The sequence below is a fragment of the Schistocerca americana genome, chromosome 4 (assembly GCF_021461395.2).
Source record: "Schistocerca americana isolate TAMUIC-IGC-003095 chromosome 4, iqSchAmer2.1, whole genome shotgun sequence".
NCBI classification, from domain to species: Eukaryota; Metazoa; Arthropoda; class Insecta; order Orthoptera; family Acrididae; genus Schistocerca; species Schistocerca americana.
The window spans coordinates 589,891,099-589,914,557 of NC_060122.1; the positions used below are offsets into that span (position 1 = coordinate 589,891,099).

At 38.4% G+C, this 23,459-nt stretch overlaps 1 protein-coding gene across 3 annotated transcripts in view; it reads right to left on the reverse strand.

Moving 5' to 3' along the window:
- LOC124612698 overlaps positions 1–23,459 on the reverse strand; it is a 222,021-nt gene that overhangs the window by 166,630 nt on the left and 31,932 nt on the right. For 2 of the 3 annotated variants that reach the window (XM_047141045.1, XM_047141042.1), the window contains exon 4: positions 17,958–18,091. The exons of the other annotated variant lie outside the window; for it this stretch is intronic. In XM_047141045.1, the coding sequence (XP_046997001.1) occupies positions 17,958–18,091 (134 nt within the window). The remainder of the gene's footprint in view (positions 1–17,957; positions 18,092–23,459) is intronic. 3 annotated transcript variants of the gene reach the window in all.

The following is a 23,459-nucleotide window of genomic DNA, read 5'->3' on the forward strand; positions in this document are numbered from 1 at the left end:
GTCTTTCTGGTCTTGACTCATGAGCCGTGGGATGAACTTAGTAGCAACATGATGCATTTCAAGATGCTGTGTCAGGAAATCCTGACATGACCAAATAGAAATGTTACATTCTTCTGCAATCTCTCTGACAGTCAGTCGTTGATTGGCATGCACTATTTCATTGTCGTTCCTCACATGAGCATCATCGGTAGATGTCGAAGGGCATCATCTTTAGCTTCCGTGTAGCCATTTTTAAACCGTGTGAACCATTCATAACACTGAGTATGGCTTGAGCACTCATCACCGTAGACCGTCTGCATCATTTGCTGTGTCTCTGTAAATGTTGTCATGAATTTCATGCAAAATTTAATGCAGATGCATAGCACCTCTAACTCTGCCACCTCAAATTTCGTAAGCTGTGCAACACAGTGTTCTACTCAATACAGCACTGAACAATAACTAAGAGATATAGAACAGTGAAACACCCAGTAGTTACACATTAAACACAGGCGTCTGCAGGGATGCCAACCACAATTAACTCCAAAACACCACTGGCAAGAAATTACAAATGTTCCGGAATTTTTTGAACAGATTCGGTATATCGTCGACAGTGTATTTACTAATGTTTACTGGTATTAGTCTATGCTCTACCATGTAAGATGTATAATTTATAAGTCACTTCATGGTGGAAATTACTCAGACAAATGAAGTGCATATTTGTTGATGAAATAAGCAAGTACAGCATGTACAACAGCCTGGTAACATTAGTTCATCCACTTATCTAGTTCTGCATTTTTTGGTTTTCTTACATTGTGGGGTGTTAATTTCTTTTACTGTGAACAGCTGAATAATTAAAATATGCCACAATTAATATTTTATTTTTTCTTAGTTTCTGGATATATAATAGTTGTTACAAAATAAGTGTACTTATTTTGTGCTCATACAGAGGACTTTTACTTTCATGTTACTGTTGCTTCCTCTGCATTGGTTGAATTTCCATGAGTGGATGTTCTGCAGATGTCAACTGGGCAGTTTCATTACTATAGTTTAGTCAGTGTGAGAAGATATCCAGCACTTGCAGTGGGCATGACATGGCTGCTTCATGCACCTACATCAACCACACACATTGGCACGATTTTGTAAACATGTCTATGACAACACCTCAGTGCTGCCGGAGCTCTGCAGATGGCTATTGTTTTCCTAAAGGTGTTTGCACTCTGCAAATGGTTATTGTTTCTGCTTGCAGACGTTTGTGCTTTGCAGCTGAAAGAAGGCAACAGCACAGCCAGTTCTCAGGGATCATATTACACTGGTTAGACTATAAGTGGCAGTGGCAATTGCTCACTAAGTGGCAATAAGTGCCAGTTGCGTACTGAGGGGTAACTGCACTTAATTTAGGCTCAACGCGCACTGTACACAGTAGAGATACAACAGAGCAATAGGGCCTCTGCAGGGCAGTGCACATTGCACACAACAAAGGCAGAGTAGAGGTAAGGCAGAGCAGCACAGCCACACAGTTCCACGCATCACACTTGTGCAGCACAACACTCAGAGTTTGAAAGGAAATGGTAATTTTACAATTGTCTTGGAACTGTTGACGGGAAATATATTACAGTGAGAAAACTTCTGTTATCTGATACCCCTCGTATCAGTTATAAACAGAACTGCTCTGCATCTTAACGGCTAGAGTCGATACTCATTACACATTCACTTCTGTATATGTGGGCTCAATATGGAGATTAACTGATTCAAACCTTTTTTCCAATTCAAAACCGAGAAAAAATCCAACTGATGGGACTCTAAATGCCCCACAAGGTTAATGATTTCCTGCACAATAGAAAGGACCTCCTAATGTTTCATATGTGATGTGGTGTTTATGTTGTTAAAAACCTTTATGCAGTATGCTATGCTAAATATGAAGTCACTGGTAACAAGAAAAATATCGTTTTAAGTAGAGGCTTTTCTCTGTTTGTCTAGCAGGGGAACATGTATTTGGTATAGTCAGTCACAGGCTTTGAGTGTAAGTTGAGGACTGAATATGGAATGTGTATTGCATTATTATTTGAGGTTCAAAACATTACATCAAGCAATCTCAATAAGGAGGATGTGTGACCACTGATTACTAGCCAGTTTCCCTTGACTGCTCAATGCAGCTGTAGAGACACAACTGAAGATTTTCTTACCAGGGAAAAATCGAGAAGTGTTCATGTTGTGTTCAGCAGCAGCTAGTAGCTTTATAAAGAAGCCAACGCTAAAAGTGATTAACAAATCATGTCCATATATTCAAAGTTTATCATGAAGATCCACATTAAATAAATAAATACACTAATTGCTAATAAAATTTGTACAATGCAATTCCCCTGCTATCTACTCCCATATTTCTTCCTTTAACTTATCCGAAAATAGTCGAGATGATTGGTATCTTAAAGTGCTGGGTTGTCCTGGAGTGAAAGAATCAAGAAAACCATCATTAAATGCTTACGTATAACAATGAAACTGAATTCTAGCATCAGTACTGGCAAAGCACTCTCCTGACCAAACAGCTGACACACACTCATAATACAGACAATAGGTGCGACAGTGGCACAAAAACTTTGTGCTGCTTGGACAGTGACAGAGACCTGCTCCACTTTGTCTACCCTGCATCTCTGCTAAGTCGTCCTACATTCTGCTGTATGCTGCCATTTTATAAGTCTTTTTAAAAAAACACACAGAATACTAATCACATTTGGATGGAATTTCTTTTGAACAATACACACAGGTGATTTTCAACCCGTTCACTCAACTAAGGAATCACTACATTTTCACAGTTTTGGTTTCTGAATAAGGAGAGTATCCCTCAAAAGTATACTTTTGAGATATTTAGCATTTTATTACATTATCTGTAACTTTATCAGAACAATAAGAATAAGAAACTGCTTAACAGGTTAGGCTATGTAGGTACTGTATTGACTTCCTGCAAGTGTCAGGCAGAATGCATTGGTTATTTTTATTATTATTTCTTTCTTTTCTCAGACGTTATGTCTGGTCAAAAATGGAAAGTGACGCGGACCTTGATCAAGCGCGACTTCCTTTTAACTGTACGGTATATATTATATTGCATTTAGGAACTTTCGGGTAATTGAACATGTATCAATAATTACGGATTTCTGTAGTTGTATATATAAGTTTGGATGTAGCTGTATTGCATTCATGTACTGGTGGATATTGTGTGGTATGACTCCTGTAGTTGATAGTATAATTGGTATAATGTCAACTTTATGCTGATGCCACATGTCCTTGACTTCCTCAGCCAGCTGGATGTATTTTTCAATTTTTTCTCCTGTTTTGTTTTGTATATTTGTTGTATTGGGTATGGATATTTCGATTAGTTGTGTTAATTTCTTCTTTTTATTGGTGAGTATGATGTCAGGTTTGTTATGTGGTGTTGTTTTATCTGTTATAATGGTTCTGTTCCAGTATAATTTGTATTCATCGTTCTCCAGTACATTTTGTGGTGCATACTTGTATGTGGGAATGTGTTGTTTTATAAGTTTATGTTGTAAGGCAAGCTGTTGATGTACTATTTTTGCTACATTGTCATGTCTTCTGGGGTATTCTGTATTTGGTAGTATTGTACATCCGCTTGTGATGTGATCTACTGTTTCTATTTGTTGTTTGCAAAGTCTGCATTTATCTGTTGTGGTATTGGGATCTTTAATAATATGCTTGCTGTAATATCTGGTGTTTATTGTTTGATCCTGTATTGCAATCATGAATCCTTCCGTCTCACTGTATATATTGCCTTTTCTTAGCCATGTGTTGGATGCGTCTTGATCGATGTGTGGCTGTGTTAGATGATACGGGTGCTTGCCATGCAGTGTTTTCTTTTTCCAATTTACTTTCTTCATATCTGTTGATGTTATGTGATCTAAAGGGTTGTAGAACTGGTTATGAAATTGCAGTGGTGTAGCCGATGTATTTATATGAGTGATTGCTTTGTGTATTTTGCTAGTTTCTGCTCGTTCTAGAAAGAATTTTCTTAAATTGTCTACCTGTCCATAATGTAGGTTTTTTTATGTCGATAAATCCCCTTCCTCCTTCCTTTCTGCTTAATGCGAATCTTTCAGTTGCTGAATGTATGTGATGTATTCTATATTTGTGGCATTGTGATCGTGTAAGTGTATTGAGTGCTTCTAGGTCTGTGTTACTCCATTTCACTACTCCAAATGAGTAGGTCAATATTGGTATAACATAAGTATTTATAGCTTTTGTCTTGTTTCTTGCTGTCAATTCTGTTTTCACTGTTTTTGTTAGTCTTTGTCTATATTTTTCTTTTAGTTCTTCTTTAATATTTGTATTATCTATTCCTATTTTTTGTCTGTATCCTAGATATTTATAGGCATCTGTTTTTTTCCATCACTTCTATGCAGTCGCTGTGGTTATCCAATATGTAATCTTCTTGTTTAGTGGGTTTTCCCTTGACTATGCTGTTTTTCTTGCATTTGTCTGTTCCAAAAGCCATATTTATATCATTGCTGAATGCTTCTGTTATCTTTAGTAATTGGTTGAGTTGTTGATTTGTTGCTGCCAGTAGTTTTAGATCATCCATGTATAGCAGATGTGTGATTTTGTGTGGGTATGTTCCAGTAATATTGTATCCATAATTTCTATTATTTAGCATGTTGGATAGTGGGTTCAGAGCAAGGCAGAACCAGAAAGGACTTAATGAGTCTCCTTGGTATATTCCACGCTTAATCTGTATTGGCTGTGATGTGATATTATTTGAATTTGTTTGGATATTAAGTGTGGTTTTCCAATTTTTCATTACTATGTTTAGGAACTGTATCAATTTAGGATCTACTTTGTATATTTCCAATATTTGTAGTAACCATGAGTGGGGTACACTATCAAAAGCTTTTTGGTAATCAATGTATGCATAGTGTAGCGACCTTTGTTTAGTTTTAGCTTGATATGCTCTGCATCTATTATCAGTTGATCTTTACATCCTCGTGCTCCTTTGCAACAGCCTTTTTGTTCTTCATTTATAATTTTGTTCTGTGTTGTATGTGTCATTAATTTCTGTGTAATGACTGAAGTTAATATTTTGTATATTGTTGGTAGGCATGTTATGGGGCGATATTTAGCTGGGTTTGCTGTGTCTGCTTGATCTTTAGGTTTCAGATAAGTTATTCCATGTGTAAGTGTATCAGGGAATGTGTATGTGTCTGCAATGTAACTGTTAAATAATTTAGTTAGATGTGAATGTGTTGAGGTGAACTTCTTTAGCCAGAAATTTGCTATTTTATCTTTTCCAGGGACTTTCCAATTGTGAGTAGAATTAATTGCTTGAGTGACTTCATGTTGCAAATTATCACTTCAGGCATTTGTGGTATCATCTTGTATGTGTCTGTTTCTGCTTGTATCCACCGTGCATGCCTGTTATGTTGTACCGGGTTTGACCATATGTTGCTCCAGAATTGTTCCATGTCTGTTATGTTTAGTGGATTGTCTGTTTTAATGTGTGTGTTATCTATTGTCTGGTAAAATTTCTTTTGGTTTGTGTTGAATGTTTGGTTTTGTTTCCTTCTATTTTCACTTTTTTTGTATCTTCTAAGTCGTTTGGCCAACGCTTGTAATTTCTGCTTCTTTTCATCTAATTGCTCTATCGCTTCTTGTTGTGAGATTTTACCTAACCTTTTTCGTTTTTTTTCTGACATTTCATTTCTTATAAATCGTGTTAGCTGTCCGATGTCTTTTCTCAGTTTTTCTATTCTGATCTGTAGCCTGTGTTGCCATGCTGGTTTTGTGGGTTTCTTCTGTGTGTTGGTTGGTTCTGATCTCTGTCTAGTGTGTATATTTAGTGTAGTGAGTGCTCCTATATAAACCAGTAGTTGTAAGTCTTCCACAGTTGTGTTTTCATTTATTTTGTTGTGTATGATTGTGTTGATAGTTTTTATTGTTTTTTTGATTTGTGGGTTATTTGGCGGTCTATGCAAGAATGGTCTAATGTCTGTATTTCTGTCTTTGTATTCTATATATGTCAGCTGAAATTTTTCTTCTATATCTAACATGTGTGTCACTTCATGTTATATTTGTGCTTGTTCTGTTGGCTGCCTTAAGATTTTGTTTTGCTCTGATTGTTTAATTGATGCGTGTTGTTCTTTGTTTGTTTGCTCTGGGATGTTTGAGTCCATTACTGTATTTTCTTCTTCTTCTGATTGCACATTATTTTCTCCCAGTATTTGTTGTACTTCTTGTTTGATGTTTTCTAATTCTGACTGGGGTATCCTGTTATTTTTTATTATTACACGGATCTGATCAGCTAGTCGTTGTTCTGTTAAAAATTTTAATTCTGGGTATCTGGTAATAAATGTTGTGTATACTTGTGATCTGTATCCAGTTGTGTTGGTTCCTAGGTTTGTTGCTTGGTAATAACAGAACATGAGGTGTCGATTAACTTCATCTGACCAACTCATCCTCTGTCTTTGTTTTCTTTCTAGGGTGATTGCAGGAAGCATATCCTGCAAAACACCTCTATTTGGATTTAAATCATTTTCCAGTTGGCTAGCAGAGTCGTTACCATTGTGGGCGGGCATAGGGTTCAAGCGTCGCCCCCGACCATGACGGCGCTTGTCCGAGGCTTCTTTAGTTCTGTCCTGAACCACCTAATCACACTAAAAGGGGGGTTAGCCCTATTAGTGGTTTGTTCTTTTCGTCGCCTTTTACGACTGGCAGAACATACCAGAGGCCTATTCTTTTCCCGGGCCTCCACGGGGTTTATTATTATTATTATTGTTATTATTATTATTGTTTGGGAAGTACAAACTTCAACACTGACTTTATATCGCTCAGTTTAGCAGCCTTGATGGACTAACTATTAGGAGATTTAGGTTCCAGAACTGTGTCATTTAGTTTCTGTGCCTTATGTTTGTCCTTTGCAGACTTGTGGCAGTATAGTGGGCTGTATCACTATATGTGAAATGCACATGCCACTTAATGTCCTCCCTGGAACTACGCTGTGACGGTATACATGAAAAGAAACTTTCAAGGTTTCTCTACAAAATGACATATGTATGATATCTCTACAATGTTTGGTTCTTGTGCAATAAATAATTGAAAGTGTTCCTGGACTTTATGTACACCCTGTATAGACATTAAAGGCAAAAAGAGAAAGAGAAATCCAGAAAGGTGGAAAGATAATAGGAGGAACCTTAGAACACACGCTTTTTACACTTATGGCAGAAGGATTTGTATTTCTTTTTGTTAGTTTTTTTTAAACAGTGTTAAACTAACAAAATTCTATTTCTACATTTTCTCTATAAAGAATAGTTTGTTTTTCCAAGCATTTCAGATCCCATTTGCCCCTTCTTGTGGGATGTAAATGTATCATGTATGTTGCTTCAACTTTTCAGTGATGCCAAATTTGCATAACAAGGCAAATAGGTATGGTTGGTACCAAAAATATACATTCTATGTTCCCCCACACAAGAATCACTATAAACAAGGTGTTTCCACAATTATTTGAATTCTTCCTCCTATTATCTTTCCACCTTTCTGGATTTCTCTTTCTCTTTTTGCCTTTAATGTCTATACAGGGTGTACATAAAGTCCAGGAACACTTTCAATTATTTATTGCACAAGAACCAAACATTGTAGAGATATCATACATATGTCATTTTGTAGAGAAACCTTGAAAGTTTCTTTTCATGTATACCGTCACAGCGTAGTTTGGTAATTTGCCAGTAGTCAGAGCTAGTCGCAAACATGGCGAGATCAGGTGCGGAGCGAGCTTTTTGTGTGTTGGAGTTCAACAAAAACAAGTGTGCTACAGCTGTTCAAGGGATGTTTAGAACCAAGTACGGTATGAAGCCACCCACAAGGAAGACAATTTACCACTGGCACAACAAATTTGTCATGACGGGTTGCTTATGCCAGGCAAAGAGAAGCAGACGTCTCAGTGTGTGTATCGTAAGAATTCAATTACCATATTGATGTCTGCCAGCTCGCTCATGGTTTGCATATTGAATGTTTATAAAAAAACTTTCAGAGTTTCTCTTCAAAGTGCAATATGTGTGACATCTGTACAATGTTTAGTTCTTGTGCAATAAATAATTGAAAGTTCCCAGACTTTATGCACACCCTGTATTTTCATCACGTATAACAAATCTATCTCTTTCTTTATCAGTCATGTCGATTATAAAACCAAAGTATAAGGCTGCTCATCCACTGGTTGATTAGGTAATCAATTAGCCATCAGAACTCAGGCACCAGAGAGAAGTTTGAGGCTGTTATCCCACCAATGTAGCATTGATATGGAACTATCCTACACTCTGATAGTTCAAAAAACTGATGTCACATGGTCCCAGCTCACGTAATATATAACTAGTTCAATTTTCACTAAACTGAAAGACACCTCATTATTCCACTATGCCCTTCAATTGTATTTATATTTGACTCTAACATTTGCAAAGTCAGTTATGTTTTCCCCCATCACAAAACACAAATAAAGGTAAACAAGTTATGGTCAGGTAGGATGTATAATTAAGCCTTGAAGTGATATTCATCTTCAAACAGCCCTGTGCTGACAACAACATTGCTGCTAATCAACAATATTATATTTGACAAAATAATAATACCTAGTGATATCCTAAGACGTCCATTGCTTTGTTGCACAGATCAATCCAAGAAGTGACTTTCAAACACTGGAAATTCCAGGTAGAAATATCAATCATGTAGGAAAAGATAGATTGGTACTTACAGTAAAAAAAAAATGCTAAGCTGCAGACAGGCACAATTAAAACACACTTGCACATAAGCAGCTCGTGCCAGCTCTGGCCTGAGGTACTGGAGTTGTTGGTCATGTGTGCGTGAGGTGCATTTGCTTGTGTGAATGAGTGGTTTTCTCTTTTTATGACGAAGGCTGAGTCCAAAAGTTTATGTGCAAGTGTCTTAATTATACCTGTCTGCAATTTAGTGTGTTATCATTAAGATAGACTGCTACTTATATTTTCCTACATTTAAGAAGTGACCTCCTTTAACATGATGTAAAGTACAAGTGAAACCACTAGAGCAAGTTTTGACAAGACCATTCCCTTGGGCATTTTACGCTGTACCCCCCAATAACGACATTTAAAATTTGAAACCATACCACCATTCTTTGCATCATTAGAACATTACCCACTGAAGTAGCTTATGTATTCTCAACATGGCAATATGAGAGGCAGAAGTAAGAATTACCTCTCTTGCTATACTGTTAGCGGTAACCCTGCAGGAAAAAGAACACAAATTGGAAGTTGTCCACAACAAGATGAGAGTTAAGGAGACAAAGTTGAGTCAAACAACAAAAATGTGGTTATATGAATGATACTGAATTAAACTGGAGTGAACTAGCAGGTGGGAGGGAACAATCTCACAAAGAAGGTTTTTAACGACCGGAGTATGAGGAAATATTTCCATCTGCAAAAGGATGATAATTTTGATAACAAGAGAAAAAAATAGGTAAATTGTGCAGCAGAACATACAGAATGAGTACACAAACATTAGCATAAACCCTGTTTGCAATATGTACAGTGATCAGCCAGAACATTATGATCACCGACCTTCTAATGATATAAACCCATCCAGGCAATAGCATCACCTGGCAAGAAATGACTGCTAGACACACTCATGGTGCATGTAGTATCAGTAAGTGTGCTGTCCATGTGTAGAATGGGGAAGGTGTGCCATCTATCCAAGTTTGACCAAGGGCAGATTCTGATGGCCCGGAAGCTCTGCACAAGCATTTCAGAAACAGCATGATTTGCTGGGTGTTCAAGTAGTGCCTTGGTGAGTGTCTTCAACATGTGATGAAACCATGTCCAGGCATTATTGGGATGGGCGCCCCTTCCCCCCCTCCCCATTACAGATGTCTGACATTGTAGACTGGGTAGATTGGTAAAACAGGATAGGCAGTGAGTGAAGTGTGGCAGAACTACCATCAGACTTTAAAGCTGGGAAGAGTGCATGTGTGTCTGAACACACAGCCCACCTAACACTCTTAACAATGGGTGTCTGCAGCCGACGACCCTTGCCAATGTTAACGCCACGACATCAGTAACTACGACTGAAATGGGTATGTGACCATTGGAACTGGACATTGGTGCAGTGGCACAGTGTTGCACTGTCTGATGAATCCTGATATCTTCTTCATCATGACAAAGGAAGGGTGGGAATTTGTTGTCTTCCAGGGAAACAGCCAGCTGCTTGACATCTGTGCTTGGGAAAGACGCAATCTGACAACGGCTCCATTATGCTCTAGGGAACATTCATGTGGGCAGCCATGGGTCCAGTGAAGCCCGTGCCAGGCACCACGATATCCAAGGAGTATTGTACACTGGTTTCAGACCATGTACACCACTTCAAGGCGATCATGTTTCCTGACCACAACGGCGTTTTTCAACAAGATAATGCACCATGTCACAAGGCCAGGAGAGTGATGGAGTGATTCAAGGAACACAGTGCCAAGTTCCAAATCATGTGCTGGCCCCCCCCAACTTGCCAGATCTGCACATCTGTGATATGACTGAACACGGCTTAAGAGCTCATCAACCTTCCTCCCTGCAATTTACAGGAATTAGGTGAAACGTGTGTGCAGATGTGGTGCCAACTCCCTACAGTGACCTACCAAGGCCTCACTGCTTCCATGCCATGATGCGTTGCCACTATTATCTGTGCCAAAGGTGGACATACTGGCCATTGGTAGGTGGTCATAATGTTCTGGCTGATCAGTGTAAGATACAATGAGACTCTGGTACAAAAGAACACCTATGAGCAAACTAGCTGCTGAACAATAGCACTAAATGTCATGGCTGCACACTCTGTCAACCAAGTGTTGCTTGTGACAGCTGTACTAGAAACAAATGCGATAACAGTAAAGTAGGCGGTACACAGATACCCAACTGAACAGATGAATCCATTTTTGAAACGTCAGCTGTGCAGGACAGATATTAGAATTTGCAGGTATCACTGAGAATAGAAACAACTGGAATAAAAGTTTTTCAAAGATGTGGACTGCAAGATCAAAATAAGAATTTATGTAGATTGGAAAAACATTATTGTAATATTTTCTCATTGGTTTCATTCCATATTTTTGTGAGAAATTACTAAATTAAAGAGAAAGGCTGCAAAATGCAAGAGCCCAATATAAAAAGAACTGCACACCAACAAGATACATCAGCACTGAACAATTATTTTAGTGGGATGCATACTAAATCTTCGTTGTAAACTTACAGTCAACAATTTTATTTTGTAATCTCTGTTGAATAGAATATATATTAGAAGTAATAATAAAAATATAGAATAATTATATGCACAAAAGAATTATTACAATGAAATCTCTTAGAACACTAGATTACACTAATGAAACTGGAAAACACAAAAGTTGGGGGTTCTGAAAGTGTAAAAGTCAACAATAGCAATTATTTGAAATTTTATTGATCAACTGGAGGATATATTTTGTTGATTTTGTGGAACAAAGAAGTGAATCATCATTAGATGAGATGTTAAAACTGATTTTAATACTATCATAATCACTTGTGGCCTATGTTTGGGTTATTCCCAACAAGAACATATGGTCACAATGTGAGATAAGAACAACTGACCCCTTGTTTAAATTCAGGATTTGTACTTTTGCACAAATTTTCTTGTTACAAACTACACATTGGTATATATTTTGTAATCTCACACTGTCACTGTAACTGTGTTGCAGTATCTTGGATAAATTGGAAACACTTCCGAAGTGTAACTTGTGTACCAAAAGCCGTCATGCACTATGGGGTGATACTACATGAAAATAGCAAAACATTTTGATAGAACCTTGAAGTTAATTTATGCAAAGAATATGGACAGTAACTGGTTTCCTCAAGAGTTTAAGTGCCTTCTGAATATGAAGAAGAGCTGATGTCCTGCAGCATCTAAAACATGGTCACAAAAAAATCATACTGTAATCTCACGAACTTCAGTGTGTAGCTAAAGCTCTGCAGAAAACTGTACTGCAGTCATCACTAGATTTTGAGAAGCATTTAAGGTAAGACATTAACGATGCTGTGATGGGGTATTCTTTTATCAACCTTGTATTGCACTTTGATGAACAGTTTCTGTGCCTTAGAACCACCAACAAAGTCTCGAAACAGCTACTCTTTGATCTCTAAATAGGTGGCACTATACTACTTCACTAAGGAATATTGTTCACCTCTCCCACTCCACTGTTCACTTTTCCTGACAACTGGATACTAGTGTGATTTTAGCAACAAAGAGCTCAAAGCAGTAAAAAAGATTTAACAAACAGGTAACGATGTATGATAAAAGGCTGAAGGCTTTTTTAATAACAAAGTTAATATAGAAACAAACAACAATCCAGAACAGACTACCCAGTCAATCTGTTGACATCTTGAGGTGTCAGGTATTCTGCCAGATATCAGCACAGTTCTTATATGATATTTTGACAATGTGGATTGTTATGTTTGTCAGGTGCTACCTGAGACTTCTCGTCAAGTGAAACAGGTCCAGTATTTACATCTACACTCTTCCCTCTCCACTGTCAGGTTCCAGGTGCTCTGTCTGCAGTCTGCTCCTGATAGTGTTTTAGCCACCATCAAGCAGCTCTACAGGGAGAAGATGTACTGATGTGCTTCTTCAAGTATGTGGATGTTAGCATTGTGATCTGACCTCATAAGGAGTGACAGGCTCAGTGAGTTTCTGAAACATTTTAAATCACTCCACTCAAATATTAAATTCACCATGGAACTGGAAAATGATGCCCATCTGCTATTTCTGGATGTACTTATACTGCTCAAAACAAGAGAACATGGATTGTTTGGCAAGAGCGTATTGCAAACTTACAGAAACAATTTCTACCTGCAAACCAGCAGCTGTCACCACCTAGTTCAGAAGAACGGAATTCTGAAGTCAATAGTCCACAGGGCATACAACTTGTCAGATCCAGATAGTCTGGTAGTAGAAATAGAGCATCTACCATCGTGTTCTGCAAGAATGGGTGCACAGTCAAACAGATTCAGAAGGCCCTTCAGTCAGCCACTCTGCCACATGATCTAGAAGAAGGGCAAGGTGAGGCAAACACTGTGGTGTAATTGCCCTATGCGGGATCTATTTCTGCCAAAATCAGCAGGATTCTAAGGAAGCATGACATTAACGTATGTTCAGTCCACCTACCAACATAAGAGGGCTACTGAGAAATGTGAAAGATGACCTGAGACTACAAAACCAGGAATTTATAACATAGATTGCCAATGTGACATTTTGTACACTGGCCAAACAACTAAGACAGTGGACATCAGAAGCAAAGAATATCAGAGGCACACCCGACTAAGACAGGCAACTAAATCAGCCATTGCTGAACACTTTCTGGAACTCAATCATTCCACAAACTATAATGAAACAAGGGTCTTAGCACAGACTCCCACATACTGCAGTAGTGTTCTAAGAGAGTCTACAGAGACAGGGATGACAGAAAACCTCATGAATCGGGATGCTGGAAACCAATTCAGTAGAGCTTGGGATCCTGCACTGGAGTTGCTGAAAATGCAATAGGGGTGGCAGCAGAACTCCTCAAATGAGGAAGTGAGGGTATGGATATGCAAAATGAGACCCAGATACAGCACCAGGTGCACCGGACTGAAGATGGAATACCACAGGGTACTTCCAGCGGGAGTGGATTGTAAAGCAAACACCGAGAACTGTAATGGACCAAAAATGGAATGCCTGCGTGCAGACAGGTGCATGGAACCAAAGAAAAAACGCCAGTACTCGGCCTGGCACATCGGGCTCAAGAGGGAACACCCAAAAACGCTGCTAAGGGGAGCAGACTACAGATGGAATGCCTGAAACTGTTGAAGGAGAAGGGAAGAGCTTAGGTATAAATACTGGACCCATTCCACTCGATTAGCAGTCTCAGGTACCACCTAATGAAGATAACAAGTCATGCTGTCAAAATATGCAAGAACAATGCTAATATCTAGCAGAATACCCATCACTTCAAGATGTTACATTTGGTAACAGTTGCTGTTAGCAGGCACAATGTTTGCTGCCATGGTACGGTACTGCTCAATGAATTTGATAACCAATGAGTTCAATGTGTTACCTATTTTGATACAGCTGTTGTCTGGTAACGCAGATTCACAAGTCTTGCTATTTTTATTTGTGTCTCTTGTTTAATAATATTTCATAATGTTTTTGCCGTATTGCCTGAGTAAATTTATTTCTTACTGACTTACTGTAGTGTTCAAGTGTTTTACTTATAATTAAAGTACCAAGCAATGATTATGTTAATGGAGTTTTCACTCTTGCTTACTACATGGAATCGGGTAGATTTCACTCTTCTGGTGCATGATATTTTATACCCAGACTCCCTTCATTCTTGCTTTGTAAAAGTCTGCACAGTGTGGTCCTCCTTTAAGTTATCTCTAAACACAGTGACTGAGCCATTTATTACAATTCTGTTACACAGTACTTTACTTTAATTATTTCATTCTGGCCAGTTGATATCTTTTATTGTCAATATTTGACCATTATGGTTAAGTACCCACTTTACTAATGCATTTATATTTGAATCTGCTAAGCTAGCCAGCTCTAAAAAAAAAGTCAATGCTGTTGTGCTGTGGCCTTCATTTCACACTAGAAGCCGTGCTGTGCAAAAGCTGAACACAAAATATGTCCTGCAACAGATATCACAACACAGCATTCCTGCTTGGAAATACGAACATGCTTGACAGTAACTTGTACAAGATTTTGGCAGGGTAGGACCTGTGGTGACCCAACATGAAAATAATGAGTACTACATTTTGAATTTTGTCCGGTGCCATATAAAAAACAAATTTTACAAAGAGAAATTTCATTATTTAAATAATTTTCAAAGGAATATGGTTTCCATACAGACAATGCAGGCGGAAGTGCTTGGTGGCATATTGGACACATCAGTCTTTTGACACGTTATGTTTACTTTTGACAACAAAGAGTTGGTATATAATTATCTCCTGCGTCATCGAATAGGGTACACACAATTTATATATGGCTTATCCACAAATACTGAAACAGACTTTTTTATTTTATTTTTACAGCTTTTATTACTGTGCTTCAATGTTTGCACGATCTTCCCCACAAGAGCTCTCCTCTGTTGGAGTTACAATGTTTGTGCCAGTCATCAAACAAATTATCTTTATCACATTTATTTGCAATCACCATCCCTTTATCGAATCTGACTTTTAAGCTCTTAAACAAAGCGCATCTGAATCCAGGGTGTATATGCGGACAAGAAAATTCCCGGATTTCCCAGTTAAAAATGCAACTTTTTCCCACGTGAAAATACACTTCTTCCAAGGTGAAAAACACACTTTTTCCATGATAAGTGACAACATACTTTCCCTTGGAGCTATAAAAATATCAATTCTTTGAATGGTAGAAGTTTAGACACTAGCTTGGAACTTCAGAGAATGAAAAAAACTCATATATAAAAAAAAAAAAAAAAAAAAAAAAAATGTTTTGGTAAGATCTGCGATTGCACCACCATTTATGCTGTATATTTTCATACTACAATACACTGCATATTTTTGTATTCGTATTACAAAAGCATAGATTTCAAACAGCACATTAGTTTCTGAAGCATTGAAATCGAGTTTGAAATGTGCTTTTGTAAGCCAATCTTAGCTCTTATCATGTGATCTCAACACGCAATGACAGCAGATATTTAGAGCATAGGACACGTGACGTAGTCAGCCAATAGCAACATCACTCTTAAGTAGTACGAACACACAAATAGGAAAAGTTAATAGTTTAAATTAATGTACATAGTGTAGCTACAAGAAAGGTTAAGCTTTCACAAACAGTACTGGTCTTTTTTGCGAGTGTTATTCTTTCAGGTACATCACACAAATGTGTCAGTAAAATTTAAAATAATGACAATGTCTGGTCTTCTCGGCTCGAAATTCTTTTAAGGGGCTAGTCTTCAATGTGTTGAGTTTTAAATCAGTGTCAAACACTCTGTGATTTAAGGAATTCATTGCACACTCACACACATAACATAATTCATTTTGCGAAAAAGAAAATTTATTTTGAAACTAACACTTTTCAAAGCACCATTCGCAATATTCCTGTGACCTGTTAGAAATAGTTTCGTTTCTGCAGTTGCCAGAGACCGCCAGAAAACAGGTGTTATTGTGCGTGGGCAGCTATGATGGCACAGGAAGCCCATATGTTCATACCTATATAGTATTAGGGATCTTACATGAGGTCATAAAAGAAACAAGATACTCCGAGAGCAATGAAATTTCGTACACCATATTAAAATTCGGCTTAAAGTGCACATTCACAGTTCCAGATTTACAATGAAGTAGTCCCCAACCTGATATTAAGCGTTTTAGTGTGGTTTTCGGGATGCAAATTTTCTTGGCGTTATCAGTACTGCATTACCTCTTGCCTCATGTTTGGTTCTTTATTATGGCATAATGCCATACATGCCATATGATAAAAATACGCACCAGAAATTCAGTGAAAAGTTGAAACTAGCCAATAGTGTGGAATGAAACACTTTGTTTCTAATAAACTGACTGCCTCTGGGGAAAAAGATTATTAAAAGCCACATTTATTGAGCACACCGACAAAAAAAAAACTTCACTGTTCTGCAAGTTGATTGATTGCCAAAAACAATGAAATAAAATAAAATAAAAAAACTGAAACTAATAACATATGTTAGCCTTCTGTGATCATGTGAATGCATTTTAATTCACTTGATAGTTTTCAACCACAGAAATCCGTTTTGTTTTCATTTGACGTGAGTAGTGTAAAGGAAGAGGAAACAGCAAAATCACTAAATGTAAATACGGCTTACGTGGAGACCAGCCCCCTCACCACTACAACCCAGACTGCTATGCGCATGCACCAATCTGGCAGCTTCAGCGCGCCAGAAAAATTCTTCAGGATAGCATCTGGCTGCTTGTTGCTACTGCTGATACAGCTAACAGTCACACTTCAGTTAGCCGATGTGGGAGAAGGTACTGGCTATATGCAACTCAACTGTACATGCACGTGAGTCCAGGCACTTACTCAAACAAACTTAATGTAAACAGTTAAGCCGTTGTGACGTCATGCTCGTCGGCAGAAGTTTATTCTCATGAAGTATTCCATAGTTTTCATCCTTAAGCATTTGACACATTTTGCTGTTTATCAGTTCTTCCCAGTAAAAATTACAAAAATTTAACTGAAGATTAAAACAATCAAAAATTCCAGGAATTCTAAAAAATTCCCAGGTTTTTCCCGGATTTCCCTGTTGTCCCAGAGCGTATAAACCCTGTGAATCTCACCTCTGACAGGGGGAATATATGTGTCACAAGCATTGTATCAAATTTTGACATGGGCCATACGGATGTCATGTACAAGTGACAACTTACTGATTCTGGGCGATGTCACTTGCTTATCACTGGGGATTGTAACAGCAACAGTGTTAAAGTTAGCTTTCATGATAACCACAAAACCTACCCTTCTTTAAAAGAGCTGAAAATGTAAATACTGCCACACAATGTAGTGAATCTTAAATGAACACTTGCCGCAGCTTTCGTATATTTCTGACATAATATGCTTCAAATAAAACAGAATTTTATCACCCTACAGCTATTCACTTGTCCTGCTTCCATATTTTTTTATTCCAATGAAAGGAACATGCACAACATACAGCATGACTGGCAACCAAATGCATAGCAGCTTATTGTCTTTGGATGATATACACACAGCCTACTATTTTTACAGTTGCTAAATACAGATAAGTAACTATCAACGAAACTAGAGGAGGATCAAAGCCAGCCTCATTTTCCTTAACCAGTCCACATACCAGTGTACTGAGATAACATCCATAATCTTTTCACATATTCTTTAAAGTACGTGAGCAAATTGAGTAAACTTCACACCACACATAAAATAAACACTCTAGAGTAAATTTAAAAATTACATACTATTTGATGGATCATACAGCTCTCCTACTAAAGAACAGGTTTCACCATTCGTTTGACGAAACAAATAGCTCCCCAGTCGAACGTCCAAAGGTTGTGTCTTATAGGCTGTGTACCTTCTCTTCTGTCCATTAATCCTAAAGGCAGAGGACAACGAGTTTAAAAAATCTATTACCTACCAACATGCAAAACCAAGGATTATTAAAATGAAGCGATAACTATGACAATTTAAATGTTTCTTCACTCATTACACATTACAACAACTAACTTACAATTTCAAGCTTTTAATGGTGTACAGCATCAGTTATTAGATGTGTACAAATTCAACTGGCTGCTGCTTCACCTTTAGTAAGAAACTCTAATGTACAAGATCATGAGAAAATATCAGTTAAAAACAAAATCATGTCAAATGAACCAATGATAGAAAACTTGCTGAGAGAAGGCATTATCTAACATCCAGGAGGAAAAGCAAAAATCATTTTCTTAACGAAAGTAGTACTTAAAAGACAAATGATAATTTCTAATTATTTGCAAGTGAATGTGTGAAACTCTTGACAGCTGACAGTACATAAACAATCTGCTACCATTTGTACAGCCTCTTATGCTCTTATAAAGATAAAAAAAACTTTGTAATGAGTGATACAGACTCAGTGACTTATTCTACGGAAGTGATCCACCAGCTCCAGCTTAACACTGATGTAAGATATAATTAACAGAGTATATGCTGTAGAGCTCAGTTGAGTGTGTTTGTGCACCTAGCTTGATGCCTTTTCTTGAAATGTTCACAAAAGCAAGTGAATGCAGTCACTGCAATGTTACCCAAAGTCCCAGAAGTGCTGCATTCAGAAATGTTGGTACAAAAAGCACAGCTGGTAAGGTTACATTTGAAAGCCATGCTCCTCCAAGTGGACAAGTGACGTCACACCTAGCTGATAGAGTAAGCAGTTATAAAATTTCAGAAAATAGTAAGAAACTGTGTTACTTGTGGGTTTTCCTCCCACAGTAATAGGTAACCAACAGTCAGCAAGGCTACCAGTACAACTCAGTCCATAGAATCAGCAAGTTGTAAGGTACACGTAGTATGCACTTGTAAGCCAGAACAATATGACCACCTGCTCAAACCCGTGTTGTTCTACCTCTGGAATGCAATACAGCAGCTATTATTCATGGCATGGATTTAACAAGTCCTTGGAAGATTTCTGGAGGTATGTGACACCAGATGACTTAACACAGGTTGTGCAGTTCTCATATGTTGCGGGCTGATGCTTTATGGGTGCAAAGCTGACACATGATAGCATTTCAGATGTGTTCCATAAGGTTCTGAACGGCTGAATTTGGTGGCCAACACATCATTGTGATGCCATCACAGTTGGTGAAAACATAAAGTTTGAAGGGTTGCAGGTGGTCTGTAATAACACGCACATGGCCCACAGCTGTTATGGTGCCTTTGAAAGCTACCACAAGCCTCATGGAGAGCACAAGTGAATTTTCCACCATAGCATTATGTTGCCTGTAGCAGCCTGTTTCCATGATGTTCTGAGCCGTCATTGGCCTGGATGACGACATATCTGGACACAACCATTAATGTGGTGTAAAAAAATGTTATTCATCCGACCAGGCGATGTGCTTCCATTAATCTGCAGTCCAGTGTCAATGATTCTATGCCCACTGCAATCACAACTGATGACGTCATTGGGTCAATATGAGAATACGTAGGGGTCTTGTGCTGTGGAGTCCCATGTTCAATTATGTGTTCTGAAACACTTGTGTCTACACCAGTATTGTATTCTGTCATCGGACCAACCACAGGTTGTTCCCTATCCTGCTTAACAGAGCGCACAATCCTCCACCCTACATGTTCGATGTGGCAAGGGCATATAACACCTCAACACCTACTTATGGTTTCACTGTCCTTCAACCACTTTGCATAGATGTTCATGACAATAGCATGCGAACAGCCAACCAACCAACCAACATTACCATTTCTGAGATGCATGTTTCCAGACACTAGTCCATAACAATCTGCCCTTTGTCAAGTTTAATAAGCAAGTGGAGCTCCTCATTTGTAACCCATATCATCTTAGGATAATTCCCTTGATGCACTTGACTTTCCTTACCATATCACTTGTGAGCACAGTAACCAAGCAGTGTTCTCAATCTCATGGTGGGCAATGGTTGTATGGTTTTGGCTCGTTAGTTTAGTTAGGTAAAATTGCCATTTAATTATACATACATATCATTAATCAATGATTTTTATAAAATGATATAAGAGACAATCAAATTAATGGAACCACCAGATAGCCTGTTTAAGGATGAAGTTAGAACATACCGTGCTTGCATTGATAGCATGCGATATAGCAATAGTTGCTGCTGTTGACACTGTAAAATAACATGCAGACTCTTTATGAATTTCATACATCAATGCAGAGCAGCTTATAGTTTGTGAAACCCCATCATCCATCAATGTTAATATTTGCAAAAGTAAATGTTGTTAATTTTATTGACCATATTCCAGTGCTTTAAATATTACTGAAGTTAGATACGTAGAACTCACAACAAGTTATCATGGCATTATACCACTTGTGCTCAAAACAGCTAGACAGTAATTTGAAAAGTCTGTGCACCCTCTGCGCAGTGCTAAATTAAATCAAATTACCAGTAGTTCTGAGACTGTTAAATTCAGCTTAAAGATCTCACTTTCTTAAAAAAAAATGTGTTGCTATTGGCTAACTTTAACCTGGTTACTAAGGAATATACCATGTAAAAACTCAAGAAATAGTACAATCCTCAAGGCTGTCAATTCAACTAAGTACCTGGGTGTTAAAATTACGAACAACTTCAGTTGGAAAGACCACATAGATAATATTGTGGGGAAGGTGAGCCAAAGGTTGCATTTCATTGGCAGGACACTTAGAAGATGCAACAAGTCCACTAAAGAGACAGCTTACACTACACTCGTTCGTCCTCTGTTGGAATATTGCTGCACGGTGTGGGATCCTTACCAGGTGGGATTGATGGAGGACATCGAAAGGGTGCAAAAAAGGGCAGCTCGTTTTGTATTATCAGGTAATAGGGGAGAGAGTGTGGCAGATATGATACACGAGTTGGGATGGAAGTCATTAAAGCAAATGTTTTTCGTCGCGGCGAGATCTATTTACGAAATTTCAGTCACCAACTTTCTTTTCCGAATGCAAAAATATTTTGTTGAGCCCAACCTACATAGGTAGGAATGATCATCAAAATAAAATAAGAGAAATCAGAGCTCGAACAGAAAGGCTTAGGTGTTCGTTTTTCCCGCGCGCTGCTCGGGAGTGGAATGGTAGAGAGATAGTATGATTGTGGTTCGATGAACCCTCTGCCAAGCACTTAAATGTGAATTGCAGAGTAATCATGTAGATGTAGACACACAAAGCCACGTTGTTTCGGGAAGTATACAAGATCAATTTGCATAATATGCAAGGAACAAGATCAACAAGCCATCACACTTGATACTCAATGTAGTAACATCAAATGAAGTATAACCTGCGGTTAATAGTAAGAATATGCCTCATTGGCCACAATGACGGCTCTAGTAAGGCCGTGATTAAAGATGCACAGAATCCAACAGTGGATGATAACTTATTGGTTGGGAAGAAAAAAGCGAAATTTATGAGAAGAAAATATATATGCGGTATTCTGATACAACAAACTGATGATTCGGAAGGAGGGGGCAATAAATATCCAAAGTAGAATGCACATTCTGGAATCAACTAAAAAGAGGTAATGTCAGGACCGTGCAATATCTGTGTTTCCAATGCTATCATATCAGAACATGTATATCATACATAATTCAGTCTTACATGGACACCCTGAATTCAGATAAATCCTGAAGGCAGAAGATGTAGTGTGTTCATGTACACTATGAAGTACGGTTACTTCATCCTTCATGCTATTACCACTAAGATCATCCTTCAGATGAGGGTGATAGCCTTCAGACAAAAATGAACCAGAGTACCTAAAACCAATAAAGCGAAGGACTCCTGTCATGTTTATCTGGAACTTCTTGTCATTTCATTGTGATACCTTGGGCACTCTCATATTTCCAAACACGACTATCTCTTGCCATCAGCTAACTCATCTTTGACTCTAATGTAAGAACAACAGGCAAAACATTAGTAATTCTAACACTGTGTAACACCATCTCTAACCTTGATAATGGCTTCAGTTCAACAAGGAAGAGAGTCCACAAGTTTCTTCAACAATAATACGTCCAGCTAAAGTCTCTCATTGATTATTATAGCAAAAGGAGCTAGGAATGTTGATTGTTACATGTTAGTCTACATGCATGGCTTTAAACACTGAGCAATATTTGCCTCTTTCAGCCGATGATACACTAGATGACTTGCATCATTTGAAAAGAAGCAAAACTGCAGCTTATCAAAATACACTGCATGCCTACAATCAGCTACTCGAAGACGTGCAGCTATATGCATTGCTGTGGTCAATGGCCTTTTGAAAGATAACACTATCGAAAATGTCGATCACTTACATTTCTCTTCACAATGTTTGTTTGGAAACTGGTTGAGATGGACCTGCATTCACTGAAAGCAGCAATACGTGTCATGTTTAAAACTGCCATTAACAAGGTCTGATACTTACCTCCAAGACATGTTGGTCAAGATCTTTTTATGGGCACTATTCTTGCACCATGTTACATGGCTGCAATTAGTACACTATTTCTTGTAGATATGTAGGACAACCTATGTGCATACATCAACAATTTGGGCGACTCCAGTCACAGTGTGGTTACGAGCATGCCCAAACATGATAGCCCCTTTCTGCCATAAATCTATTTCATATGTATATTTACAGTCCCTGTCTCCCAGGTATGAAACTGTTGGTTGGTTTAAAGGGGAGGGGGGAGGGACCAAACTGCGAGATCATCAGTCCCTTGATCGCAGTAGAATAATTACCCAAGGGAAATAACAGGAGAAAGGAAGAACCAGACGGACAACAAGAGGACAACAAACACTACAATGGACAAAACGGGACAAGAAAACCACAGAGAGACTCAAGAAACAGGGAGAAGAGATTAAAAACAAGAAAGCAGATTACCATGGCTGGCTGACCATGAGAATAAAAAAGGAGAAGCCAGACACTCTGCGACTCATTAAGGCCTCCACCCTTTAAGTCCTAGGGTGGCAGAGACAGAGGGACAAAGCACACGTGCTAAAACTCAGGTCAAATGATAAAACCCACCCTCATGAATAAAACGTAAAACTAAAGCTGTTATTGAGGTGCTGTTGCCCAAAATCAAAGGTACGGTGCTGGGAAAGTTAAAAGTCCACTGCAAAGTGGCTAAAAGTGGACAGTCCAGCAAGAGGCGGACGACTGCCATTTGGGAGCCACAATGACACTGAGGTGGGTCCTCGTGACAGAGGGGGTAACCATGTGTGAGTCACGTATGGCCAATGCGAAGCCGACAAAGAACAACTGATTCCCTGCGAGAAGCTCGCAGGGAAGACT